The 14,114-nt window shown below is 37.0% G+C and overlaps 1 protein-coding gene across 3 annotated transcripts in view; it reads left to right on the top strand.

Annotated features, from left to right (window-relative positions):
• Positions 1-14,114, top strand: part of TRIM33 (tripartite motif containing 33) — a 129,950-nt gene that overhangs the window by 46,392 nt on the left and 69,444 nt on the right. For all 3 annotated transcript variants that reach the window (XM_015066167.3, XM_027058285.2, XM_053214636.1), the window contains exons 2-4: positions 12,499-12,617; positions 12,980-13,124; positions 13,292-13,424. In XM_015066167.3, coding sequence (XP_014921653.2) covers positions 12,499-12,617; positions 12,980-13,124; positions 13,292-13,424 — 397 coding nt within the window. The remainder of the gene's footprint in view (positions 1-12,498; positions 12,618-12,979; positions 13,125-13,291; positions 13,425-14,114) is intronic.

Here is a 14,114-nt window from a genome sequence, read left to right as displayed (position 1 = left end):
CCTCAGTTTATTCTCAGTATTTAAGAGTCTCTTATGGTTTGCTTCCTTCCCTCTCTAACTTTTTTTTCCCCCCTTCTCCTCCCCTCTGGTCTTCTGTTGAGTTTCTCAGGATCCACATATGAGTGAACACATGGTATCTGTCTTTCTCTGCCTGACTTATTTCACTTAGCATAACACTCTCCAGTTCCATCCACGTTGCTACAGATGGCCAGATTTCATTCTTTCTCACTGCCAAGTAGTATTCCATTGTATATATAAACCACATCTTATTTATCCATTCGTCAGTTGATGGAGGCTCTTTCCATAATTTGGCTATTGTTGAAAGTTCTTTAAATTAAAAAAAATTTTTTTTTAACGTTTATTTATTTTTGAGAGAAAGACATAGAACATGAGTGGGAGAGGGGCAGAGAGAGAGCGAGACACAGAATTGGAAGCAAGCTCCAGGCTCTAGGCTGTCAGCACGGAGCCTGACGCGGGGCTTGAACTCACTAGCTGTGAGATCATGGCCTTAGCCAAAGTCGGATGCTTAATCAACTGAGCCACCCAGGTGCCCCTGAAATCATACTTATTTAATTTAATATAATTAATTTTACTTTTGTTATGTGTATTCTAATTCCATTTTTGTGAAAGTTCTCAGTATCTTTTTTTTTTTTTTTTTAAACTCAAGTTCTCTCTTGTTCCTTCCATTAGTTCTGCCTCAGTAGGAGCCAGCCAGCTGTTTCTGATTGTTCACTTTGGTCTCCCTCAAGTTACTGAACCTCCTCGAATGGGATATACTTGTTCTTTGCCTATTCATGAGGATGGATTCATTTACAGGGTCATACTTGGTGGTGGTGTGGTTATTGGTGAGTGTGAAGCAGTAGACCATGGAAGACATGATAAACTTTGTTTCAGCTGCCCTTTACTGAACGCATTTTCAAATTAAATACCTTATTCCGAAAATATCATATCCTTACTCTTTACCTGCTTATTAGCTTGTACAGCTGGTATAGGAGTTGTCCCTTTCATGATCCAGTGATTGATTGAGCCTCTCTGCAAAATTCAGGTGGTCTACTAAAGGAAGCAGTGAATAAACAGATACAGTGTACCCAGGCAGCCATCAAATCCTGGGTCTTCATGGTCATGGCTTGAGGCTTTGTTAGGTCTTTTTGGTTTCCTGCCTCCTTCCCCCAATACAAAGAGGGCAATAAATAGCTAGTTGCATGCAGGTTTATTCACACAAGCATATGTGTGCAGACATAGACTGAAACTTTTTCTTCTGTGAAGTATACCCACTAAGGAGACTCAATTTCTGTAGATTTGAATTTGAGTACTTGAACTGAAGACCTATCTTGAATTTTCTGTTATATGGCGTTGTTTCTACCTGGCTTAGTGAAAATTCAGTCACTTAAGCTAGATATTCAGTGCTTTTTGTATAATGAACTAGATAGTAAACACTTTAGGTTTTGTGTCCAAATACTATCTCTGTAGTTTTTACTTTCTTTCATTCTTCTTATTTAAAAGTATAAAATTCTCGAGGCGCCTGAGTGGCTCAGTTGATTAAGCCCTGGACTTTGCCCGGGTCATGATCTCACGGTTTGTGGGTTTGAGCCCTGCGTCAGGCTCTGTGGTGACAGCTCAGAGCCTGGAGCCTGTTTCAGATTCTGTGTCTCCCTCTTTCTCTGCCCCTTTTTGGCTCATGCTCTGTCTTTCTCTCCCTCTGAAAAATAAATAGGCGTTAAAAAAAGTTTTTAACTATAAAATACATTCTTTTTTTTTTTTTTTAAGTTTATTTATTTTGAGAGAGAGAGAGTGCTCACACAAACGGGAGTGGCAGAGAGGAGAGATAGAATCCCAAGCTGGATCTGCGCTATCACCACAAAACCTGACATTGGGGTTGAACTCACAAACTGTGAGATCATGACCTGAACCAAGATCAAAAGTTGGACGCTTAACCAACTGTGCCACCTAGGCACCCCTAAAATTCATTCTTAATAAGTTACTGGCTAAACTGTCTTGTTATTTCATATTGCCTTTTTCTAATAGCTAGCAGACTATAACTTGCCCATTCACCAGTTAAAAAATGTTATTTTTACGTAAGTTTCTGTTAATTTTGAAAATACTTAAAAAATAAAATAAAAACTTTGGTATTTTATTTCAGATAATGCTGAGTATTGTAATTACATTGATATATTTGTTAATGAAATTATTCATAATTTTCTGATTATACAAGGTTTTTGGATTTAAAAAATATATATATTTTGTTTTACTTTACTTTCAAGTAGGTTCCACATGCAACGTGGAGCTCAAATTCATGACCCCAAGGTCAAGAGCCGCATACTGTACTGACTGAACCAACCAGGCGCCCCTACAAGGTTTTTAAGACAAAGTTTTAAAAATTATTTATTTATTTGTTTTGAGAGTGAAAGAGCAAGCGTGAGTGAAGGTGGGGCAGAAAGAGAAGGAGGAAAAGAGAATCCCAAGCAGGCTCTGCACTGACAGCGCGGATCGCTCCCACATGGGGCTCGATCCCATAAACCCTGAGAAAATGACCTGAACTGAAATCAAGAGTCAGACGCTTAACCGACTTGCCACACAGGTGCCCCTACAAGGTTTTTGAATTTTAAAGACTCATATACTTAAGAATTAAGCTTAAATAATACCAGGAAGCTTTATAACATATATGCCTAATGCATTTCCTAAATGTATTATTATTTTTTTAAGTTTTGTTTATTTTGAGAGAGAGAGTGCACCTGTGCGAATGGGAGAGGGACACAGAGAGAGGGAGAATGAGAATCCCAAGCAGGCTTCATACTATCAGTGAGGAGCCTGACATGGGTCTCCAACTCATGAACTGTCATGACCTGAGCCAAAATCAAGAGTCAGACACTTAACGGACTGAGCCACCCAGATGCCCCTATATTCCATTATGTTTGATAATCAGTGTCCAGTCTTATATGATCGTATGTGTACATACTAGCCATATATCCCCATGATTTCAGCTTAAGCCAGTCTTACATTTGGTTGTAAAATTGACTTGTGGAAATTGCCTGGATATTTACCAGCAAAATTTAAATACATATTACTGTATGGTATTATTTTGTATATGTTAAACCAATTTGTTTATAAATGAATTATTTCTGTTATTTTCTATATAATATCTCCAGTTTCACCCTTTATTAAGCAGTTTTCTTCTGCCTTTTTAGCAGCAAATCCTTGTCTTTCCTTCTCTTCATTGCCAACTTTCTGTAAGAATGGGCAACAAAGTCAACATTCCACATCTCCAACTCCGTTATACTCATAATAAAATCTTTCTGCTATCTCCATTGTGCTAAAATTTTGTAGAAAAGATCAGTGGTCTGTTTTTTCAGAATCTAGTCATTATTTTTTGCCTTCCTTTCAGCAAATATGTAGTACTTCCTAGGCTCCAATTATTGTGTGAAGGGAAGGAATGGAGCTGAACAGGAGATAGGTTTAAGATGGAAAGAGGAATTAGCCTTAGGAATGGTTATACCTTTCAAACTTGGAACTCTTGATGTTACCTGATAATATTCTTTCTAGCCTGTTTTTCCTGTTCCCTGGATTATTCTTTCAGCACTCAGCTCACAACACTCTCGCTCTCATCACTTGATCTGGCCTCCCACTTATGTAATTAGAGGCAGTAGGTGCAAATTCTCTTCTCCCTTCTTCACCTGAAAATATATCTGTGTTTTTTATTCATAATTATTTTCTAAGGGAAAGGAGAGGGGAGTTGATGATTAAAGGTTTGGACTAACCACTCTTGGGTATGGGAAGGAGAAGCTAGGGGTGAATAAAAAGAGTATTGGCTTGGGTGCCTGACTGGCTTAGCAGGTAGAGCATACAACTCTTGATCTCGAGGTAGTGAGTTTAAGCCCCACATTAGGTGTGGGACTTACATTTAAAAAAAAAAAAGTGTTTGGTCATGCTAGGAGTTAACTGACATTCAGAGATAGAATATAATTTCAAAAGTAAATTAGTACAGTGATAAGTTAATCATGAGTGGTTAATAGAAAAAGTAATTGACCCCCCCCCCCCAAGAAAAAAAGAAACAGTAGTTGACTCATGTTTGATTCTCATTTATTTCAATTATACTTGTGTGATTTGTACTGGCTTCGTTTTTTTAGGATTTTATTTTATTAAAAACTTTTAAAAATGTTTATTTCTTTTGAGAGAGAGAAAGTGAGCAAGGGAAGGGGCAGAGAGAGAATCCCAAGGAGGCTCTCTGCTAACATGGAGCTCGAACCCACAAACTGTGAGATCATGACTTGAACCTAAACCAAGAGTCCGATGCTTAGCTGACTGAGTCACCCGGTGCCCCCAAATTTTATTTTTAAGTAATCTCTACACTCAACGTGGGCCTTGAACTCACAACCCTGAAATCAAGAGTCTTCTGCTCTGCTGACTAAGCCAACCAGGTGCCCCTTACTAGCCTTTAATGTAAAATGTGCTTCTTGGGATTTGCAGTTGTAAATGTTGAAATCTGTGTCCTAAATCTGTGAACTCCTTTTCTCGTACTTGACCATAAATATTGGTGTATTGAAGGGTACTGTACTCTTTTGATCCTGTTCTCCCTTGGTAATCGTAACTGTGCTTCAGATTTTACCTAGTTGTAAGCTGATAGTTCTTTCTACATGCTTCAACTACAGAACTGTGCTAGTTAACACAGTCTATCCTAAACTTATTCATTGCATTCTGGCTAAAATTACTTTTCCCTCATTTTGAGTAATTGTGTAATTATCCATGAATTACCCATGCTAGAAGCTTGTGAATCATCTAGAATTTCTAATTTTTCCTTTGCTGTGACTACTACCTCTTCATCATGCAGACATTCATTAGGCAATTGATACTGCCTCTAATTTATCCTCTATAGTTCTATTATGACTGCCTTAGTTTAGCCTTAATTATTTTGTTACTAATGATCAGCCTTTTAGTTAGAGAGCTTCTTTAACATAGGTTTTAAGGGCATGGCTTATAGATTCATATGTTGGGGTTTCAGATCTTACCTACCTCTGCCATTTACATTGTCCTGTGACCTTGAGAGCATTACCTGATTTCTCTGAAGCTCAATTTCCTCACCTTTGAAGTGGGGATAATAATTGATCCTATTTTACAGAAGTGTTATGAGCATTCATCGAACTAATATATAAGAATTTCATACTAAATACCAACTGGTCTTACAGTAAAACTTTGTATTAATGCAAATTTAGATATAATTTGATTATGTTTGTTTTCTGTCCTCAGCACAACCTTCATTCTCAAACGGTCAGATTAAAATTCTTGCTGGGGTGAGGGCAGAAGTACAGGGTAGAGCAAAGTTGGTCTGGGAAACGTAAGACAGGGGATATGTGGTAGCAAAGAGTCCCTATTTCCCCAGTAGTCTTTTTTTTGTGAATCAGTCAGTTTTTGTGAATCAAACTGAAAAAATGGTGGCAGCCAATAGAGGTACTTAGAATTCCTGCTGATATTTTAGAACAGTTTTAAACAAAATGTCTTTAAACATTTAAACCTTTAAAAAGGTCTTTAGAACACACTTGAACATGGTACCAAACTGCAGTCTTCACTTCAGACACTTGTTATTGCCTGGCTAAGAAAGTGTACACAGTCATATCTGTTTTCAACAACTGGACTGTATTTTATACATCTGAATTTTGATGCCCTCATTTATTTTTGTTAAGGCAAGATTTTACTTTATTTTTTAATTGACATTTTATCACTCAGTTTTCTCTTCATAGTGTATTTAGAATGATTTGCCAAACTGTCGTTTGATTATAATAGAATATATTACTGTAGCTCAGTGTTTTAATTTTATGTTTTTTATCTCCCTAAATTAATATTTACACCTGTCCATATTTACTTTTAACTCATGTATATTTAGATATCAAAATGTGTATTAATGATTTTGCTAATTATTTTTTGCATCTCACTTCTAAATAGTTTTCCATGGTCTTTTTTTTTTTTTCTTCCCTCTTCAAAGTAAGCTCTATGTCCAATGTGGGCCTCAAACCCCAAGATCAGGAGTTGCATGCTCTAGTGACTGAGCCAGCCAGGCACCCCTAAGTATTTTTCCATGTTCTTAAAGCCGGTAGTAGGTTAAACTGTATAAAATTACCATATTTGCAGGTCATAAGTGGTCTAAAATTGGCGGTTTTATATAGTTGAATTTAATGCTTTATTCTTGTAGCTGAGCAGTATTGTTATATGTCTGAAAATGTAATTTGCTTTTACTCTTGAATAGTTATCAGCATGTAGATTGTTAAGTTGATTTATTTTCTCTAAAAGCTTTTAAGATACTATTCCTGTTATCTTTTTGTATTGTTTTTTACTAATTAAGTCTGCTGTTGGTCTGATTGTCTTGTAATATTAGCAATTATTAAGAGTTTTTCCTCCATCTTTGCAGTGTTTAGGTGTGGATTTATTTTTATTTATCCTGTTCAGGACTTGTATTGTGGTATGAGGGCTCATTTCTTCAGTTCTGAAATTCTCAGTCATTATCTTCTTTAAATAGCATCTGTACCTCATTTCCTTCATGAACTTCTGGAACTTTAACACATACTGGAGTTTCTCATTCAGTTCTTTAGTTTTCTCAACTTATTCTCTTCTGTAGTTCCTTCTCTCTTTAGCTCTGTGCTGAATTCTGTGTGATTTTTTTTCATATCTGTCTTCTACTTGATTTTCTTTTCCATTCTCTCTTGCTTACTATTTAACTTGTGTTTTGAGTTTATTCAATGAGTGTATTTTATTTCTCTTTGATTCTTTTTTAGCTCTATTTTCATAGATTCTGTTTGACCCTTTCTCGAGGTATTTTACACATATTTTTGAAGTCTTTTTCAGATTGTTTTATTTTCTGTGAGTTAGGTTGTTATTTATTGCTTTATTGTGTTGGTTGACTCACTCTAATAGTATTGGGTTTCTTCATGCATTGTAATTTTATGTATGAGCCTATCTTCACTTGGTGTCCTGTTCCACTTGTGCCTTGGGTTGGGAGGTGTTCTAATGAGATAGTTTTGTGTGTTTGTAAGGTTTCAGAGAAGCTTCATTTTGTTGTTGTTGTTGTTCAGTGAATATGTGAATTCATCTAACTAGGAATCCCAGGGAGAGAAGTAGATACAAGGCAAAGATAATAACTTCTGTTTTATGTACATTTTGTTTAGAGTTGATTAAAGAAGAGGTTCTTTTTTTTTTTTTTTTTAAATTTTTTTAATGTTTATTTTTGAGAGACAGAGAGAGATAGAGTGCAAGCAGGGAAGGGGCAGAGAGAGAGGGGGGACACAGAATCTGAAGCAGGCTCCAGGCTCTGAACTGTCAGCACAGAGCCTGATGCGGGGCTCAAACTCAGGAACTGCGAGATCATGACCTGAGCTGAAGTTGGACGCTTAACCGACGCACCCAGGCACCCCAAGAAGAGGTTCTAAATAAGAACTTGAACTTAGGGTAGAGAACAGAAGAGAAATGTTGACTTCAGCCCTGAGGAGAATGACCAGTATGTTGGACTGAATTCCTTGGGCTCCTTACTCATGGTGGATTTACCATTCAGTGTTTGTTTCCTTTCCTTTCCTTTCCTTTCCTTTCCTTTCCTTTCCTTTCCTTTCCTTTCCTTTCTCCTTTCTCTTTTCTCTTTTCTCTTTTCTCTTTTCTCTTTTCTCTTTTCTCTTTTCTCTTTTCTCTTTTCTCTTTTCCCTTCCCTTCTCTTTCTTGGTTCATTTATTTATTTTGAGAGAGAGAGAGAGACAGACAGACAGACAGGCAGAGAGGGAGAGACAGAATCCGAGGCCCAAACTCAGGAACTGCAAGATCATGACCTGAGTGAGATCAAGAGTCAGACGCTTAACCAACTGAGCCACACAGTTGCCCCTTCCACTCAATGTTTCTGAAGTCCCAGGAAAACTGGGCCCAAGACATGAAGCAGGGCTGGAGGTTACATCATGAACTTCCCCATAGTCATCCAGCACTAGATAGATTTCCAGTTTAGGATAAAATGTTATAACACAGGAATGGCCAGAAGGAGGAGATGTGTAGGACCAGGTATGTGGGAAGGGGTGCCGCGCTTCCCTCTGAGGAAGCTCTGTGCCTTTCCTTTAATCTTGATGAGTTTACTAGTTTCTTGACTTGGCCTTTCTGTGTACTGTGCAGATAGCACAAACTTTGCTTATGTATCTATGTATAAAGCTTATTTGGTATTCTGACTTCTTGTGGGTGACTTCAGAGCTGCGAAAGATTTTAGGGTGAGGGCACTCAAAGCCTGCCCCATGGCTTTTTTGAAGGAGTTCAGGTTCACCCCTTAATCATTGTCTTACTTCCTGTTCAAAGTAGTGGTACTTGTAACCCCTGTGTCCCACTTGCATCTGTTGATGCCTGACCACTTGAGCTTTGAGTTCCCTTTTGTTTCTGGCACTACAAAGTTTTGCCCTTTAGGTTGTGGACTCAGTTACACATTTTTCAAAGTACATTTTAATTTGTTATATTTTAGCTATTTCTGTGTTTAACCGTTTCAAGTGGTGTTTCCATATCTGTCTAGTCATCCATCTTGGATGGAAGTCCACAACAATCAACTTATTAAAACTAAATTCCACCTAATACTGTGGAGATAAACTAGTTTGTAGGCTTGTGTAGTTTGGCCTTTTGAAAAGAATCCTCCTTTGTCTTCCCCATAATTATACATTTTAATAAAGTGGCATTTAAAACTAATCTAATAGGCCTGAATGGGCCTCTCAGAACTTGAACTTTGGAGTCATGAAATCAGTTCTAGGGATACTGTGCAGAAAAGTGGTCAGCAACTTTGGCTTTGGATTTTGGGTTTTAGTTTTGTATAATGACCTAAACTCGGCATGACAGCACTCAGTGATTGAGTTAGGAGCAAGCACACTCATCTGATCTATACTAATTACAAGGGCATACTTATAAACTCAAATGGAAAATGGCTCTCATGTTCAAAGTAAACATTCATATACTTTTTAAGTTTATTGAATAAATAAAAAAACAGATAGAAAGATTCCTGGAGAACCTTCAACTCTTGTGTTGGTGGTAAGACAGACACCTTGGCTGCTGGGTAATCAGTCAAGTGTAAGTAGTCAGCCTAGGAATGGGGTTTGCTGATGTCTGCAGACTTGAATTTACTCCCTTCTCTCTCATTGGAACTTCTTTCATGCCTCAAATTTCTTAATTCCAAGCTTGTCTGAAAATCTTTATGGCAAATAAGAGTCTTTCTGAGATTTATCTCTCCACTCCTTGTGTACTCTCGGTTGGGTTTCCTCTGCAGTGTTCATATCCTTTGGCTTCTACATTTCTTGAAATTGCATGTGTATTGATTTGTGTGCTTTGCTACTTCTATCCCCTTAATCTTTTTGGATATATATTTTTTTTATTAAAACATTTTTTTAATGTTTATTTCTTTTTATTTTTTGAGAGAGAGAAAGACGGAGCATGAGCAGGGGAGGGGCAGAGAGAGAGGGACACAGAGTCCGAAGTAGCTCCAGATTCTGAGCTGTCAGCACAGACCCTGATCTGGGGCTTGAACCCACGAACTGTGGAGATCATGAGCTGAAGTTGGACACTTAACCTACTGAGCCACCCAGGCGCCCCTATATTTTTTATTTTAGGGAGAGAGAGAATGAGTGGGGGAGAGGGGCAGAGGGAGGGAGGGACAGAGAGAGTCTTCAGCAGACTCCACAGTCAGCATGCAGCCCAAAGCGGGGCCCTATCCCACAACCCTGGGTTCATGACTTAAGCCCAAATCAAGAGTCAGATGCTTAACTGACTGAGCCACCCAAATGCCCCTGTATATTGTTTTTATCTTCCACATTCTTTCATATTATTTTAATGGAGGCTTGGGATGAGAAATAGATGAATTTTTGTTGTCATAAACTGTGATGTTAGCTTGCCAGATTAAAGTAAAACTTTTAAGAACCTGATAATTATTTTAGTGAGTTCAAAAAAACAGACTTCGGACAAAGTATTCATATACACAGGTATAAGAGATACTTTAATAATGAGTTTTTCTTGCTCAGAACAGAATGTCTCTTCATCATTTGTATCCTTCAACTATATGTATATGTGGACATTTTTCTTTTAAAGTCTCCCCCCACCACTGCCATTTGTGAACTTTGCTCTTGCTGTTCTTAGTTTGCATACTGTTTCTTCCTTTCCTAGTTGAGTTTGAGGTCACCCTCAGACCTTATGGTTTACTGGAAGGACTCACAGGATTCAGAAAAACTGTTATTTTCATGGTTGCATTTTATTACAGGGAAAGAGGAAATAGATTAAATTTAGTAAAGGTGCATGGTGTGAAGTTCAGGAGAAAATAGGTACAAGCTTACACATCTCTCCTTTCAGTGGAGTTGTGTGGGAGAAGCTTAGTTTTAGAGTAACTATGTGTGACAATATGCAGGAATATTGCCAATCTGGAAAGCTTACCTGAGCCCCCATGTCTAGAGTTTTTATTGGGGCATTGTCACAAAGGGGTGGATCCTCCATGGAACCCACATTACCTACTGAGACTCTTGTCACCCTCTGAGGTCATACTGAATATGGCCTCAGGCATACAAAAACAGTCTTATCAGGCAGAATATTCCAAGAGTTAGAGGTCATCTCACAGGAGCCATTTGAGGGCCAGTATTAGAGATAGGCTTTCCTTAGGAATGTACAGGATTCAAGGAACCAGGGTCAGCAAAGTAAACTGTCCTGCACACTAGTAACAGAATGAATTTTTCAAGACCATGTATAAGTGTAACCTCTAAAGTGAAAACTTAATTTATTGTAAGTTAGTTGCTCACATATTTTTGCCCCTACAGTTACTTGTACTGTAGTACAAGATAAGTTATATACTCTGTTTGTTATATACTCTGTTTCTTGAAAGGTTTGTAATTTATGCTGTCTTAAATGTGGAAATATGTATATCCTTTCTCCCCCTTTCTTTTCACCATGCTGTTTCTTTCTTGGATTTGAAAAATTGTTTTTATGTATTTCCTCTGAGCAGGACCTTTGTATGCACTGTGTGTTACGAGAACTATGTTTTGGTTTCAAATCTATAACTTTGAATTTGTTTAAACAGTGTATATGTCTACTGGGAGACTGATACTCCTACTTTTAGAATGACATTATATTTGTTTCTGTTTTCCATTAGAACTACAATATAAGGTTCTGTAATTTGTGTCCTCCCAACTCTTGGGGACTCTTGTTTACATCCTAGTCTGTGTGTGGTGCTTCCTATAGTTGTGTGTGCTATAAGCTATAACAATTACATACTAGTCTTGCACCCTTTCTTGAAAGTGAGGATTGTGTTGTTGATGCTGTATCCTCAGTTTTATGGCTGACACATAATTAGTTTGTTGTGTTGACTCTGTTGCTATTTCTTAGTTTTTAACTTTAATTTCCATGTGTTAACCGAGCAGGTTTATTTTTTCTGATAGATGCTGGAACACTGGCACAGGCACATGTGATCTTTCTTCCCACATGAAAGTGAATGAATTCAAGTAGTTCTGAACCAAGCAGAATTTATAAGATGATGGATCGTGTATTTCTGTTGCTGCTGTAACAAAATTGCCATAAACTTGGTGACTTAAAATAACACACGTTTTAATTTCTTACTATTTTGGAGGCTAAAGTTTGAAATCAGTATTACTGGGCTACAGTCAAAATATCTGCTGGAGTCAAAGTATCATCAGGTCTGGTCCTTGCAGAGTCTCTGAGGAGGAGAAAATTCATTTCTTTGCCTTTTTCCACTTACAGTGGCCACTTGTATTTCTTGACTTATTGCTTCATCCCTAAAACACATTACTCCGTTCTCTGCTTCTATTACTAGCTACCTTCCACTTGTCTGTACTCTAATCTTACTATTTTTTTTAACGTTTATTCATTTTTGTGTGTGTGTGTGTGTGTGTGTGTGTGTGTGTGTGAGAGAGAGAGAAGAGCGCGCACAAGGAGAAGGAAAAAAAAAAGAGAGAGAGAGAGGGAGACACAAAATCCATAGCAGGTTCCAGACTCTGAGCTGTTAGCACAGAGCCCGATGCAAGATTCGAACTCATGAACTGTGAGATCATGACCTGAGCCGAAGTCAGACACTCAGCTGACTGAGCCACCCAGGTGCCCCTGTCTCCTTTTTATAAGATCACATTTAGAGTCCATCAAATACTCTGGGACAGCATATTCCCATCTCGAGAGTCTTAATTTAATCATATCTACAAAGTCGCCTTTGCTGTATAAAGTGATAGGACACATTCCAAGGATTAAGATCTGGATATCTTTGGGAGCCATTATTCGGCCAACACATAATAAAGCACTTTTAGATTTTTTTTTTGTATATTAATGTTTGTTTTCTCATCCTAAATAGTATGTCATTTTCCCCCAATGGAATAACTCAGTAGATTATTTTACTCAGCTCTTAATATTCATTTCTTTGGTCTTGTCTGTGACATACGTGAATGCTTTTCATATGGGCATCATGCACAATTTCTTTATTTTTTCCTGAAGAATATTTTCTAATGTTGTTGTCTCGTGTCGTAGTTGGTGTAATACGGTGCCCAGTATGCCGCCAAGAATGCAGACAGATAGACCTTGTGGATAATTATTTTGTGAAAGATACATCTGAAGCTCCTAGCAGTTCTGATGAGAAATCAGAACAGGTATGCTTCTTAATATTTCTTTATATTCTTACCTTGATACTGAAATGTAAATTATGAGAGACATATGTTCAGATAGTTATGTGATTTAGGGTACTTCAGCTATAGTTAAATAAATGATCCTTATTCTGTTCTGTACCCTTCTACCTAATTAAATGAGATGAAAAGTCTTTACTTATATATATTTTTTGTGTTCTGAGACTTAAATTTACTCACGTGAATGTTTGATATGGAAGGAAAAGGATTTTATTGGAGATAAATGGATAACAAAATATTTAGTGTATTTGAGAGCAAGTCACAGTTTTTATTTTGTGGATTTATATCTTGTAAATTTGATATAGATTAGTATTTATTTCCACTTTTAGGTATGTACTAGTTGTGAAGACAATGCAAGTGCAGTTGGCTTTTGTGTAGAATGTGGAGAGTGGCTGTGTAAGACATGTATTGAAGCACATCAGAGAGTAAAATTCACTAAAGATCACTTGATCAGGAAGAAAGAAGATGTCTCAGGTAAGAATAGAAGCAGTTTTAATGATTGATCTACCATTAATCTTCCTCTTTTACCTCAGCATTTCTACTTATTCTTTATATGCTTTGGACATAAATATTAATAAGAATTTAGAACGTGAGATACAATTTTTGTTTAGTTTAAAAATATATGTTTTATTTTACTACAGAGTCTGTTGGAGCATCTGGTCAGCGCCCTGTTTTCTGCCCTGTACATAAACAAGAACAGTTGAAACTTTTCTGTGAAACATGTGATAGATTGACATGTAGAGACTGTCAGCTATTGGAACACAAAGAACATAGGTACAGAAGTCATCATTGTTTAACAAGAAATACTATAAAAATGTTTTATGAAATTATTACTCTTAAATATTTATTTCATAATTTTGTCAGCATTGTATTCTCAATTTCATACAATTTCTTAAAGCAGATATGTGTTTGATTAATTATTTAATGGTTTCCACATTCATACCTAATTACCTTATGAATATCTGTTAAAAATGTATCATGACATTTGGGTTTGCAAGAAAGGAATTGCATTATTTCTTTTATTTGCTTTGCCTCTGGTTCAGATCAGCTTTCTTCAAGTAGACTGTGGTTTTTAGGCTCTGGGCTGTAATCTTAAAAGGTAATCTTCCTGTGGGTATGGCCAGCTGATACACATTTTAACATCAAAGGATAATTATACTGATTTCATGTTAGATATAAATCCCTTAGTTTTCTGCAAATTGCTTAAGTATCTAAGTAAGCATAGTTACTAATTCTTTAATACATAATTTTCTATTTCAACCCTGTTATATACCCTCAGAATTCAATAGTATTCACTTACAACCAGTCTATTAGATTTGAACTATTCTAGAAATGTACTGAAATTCTAGCCAGGAGTATAACAGTCCTCCAGCAAATTTCCCAGTTTCTATTAAATTGTATTATCATTTAAAAGATGGTCTTGATTACCATAGTCCAGCATTTTCTTTCTTTCTTCCTTCCCTT

This window comes from Acinonyx jubatus, chromosome C1 (genome assembly GCF_027475565.1).
Source record: "Acinonyx jubatus isolate Ajub_Pintada_27869175 chromosome C1, VMU_Ajub_asm_v1.0, whole genome shotgun sequence".
Classification (NCBI taxonomy): Eukaryota; Metazoa; Chordata; class Mammalia; order Carnivora; family Felidae; genus Acinonyx; species Acinonyx jubatus.
Note: the sequence above shows the minus strand (reverse complement) of the source record. Positions and strands in the feature narration are given on the sequence as shown.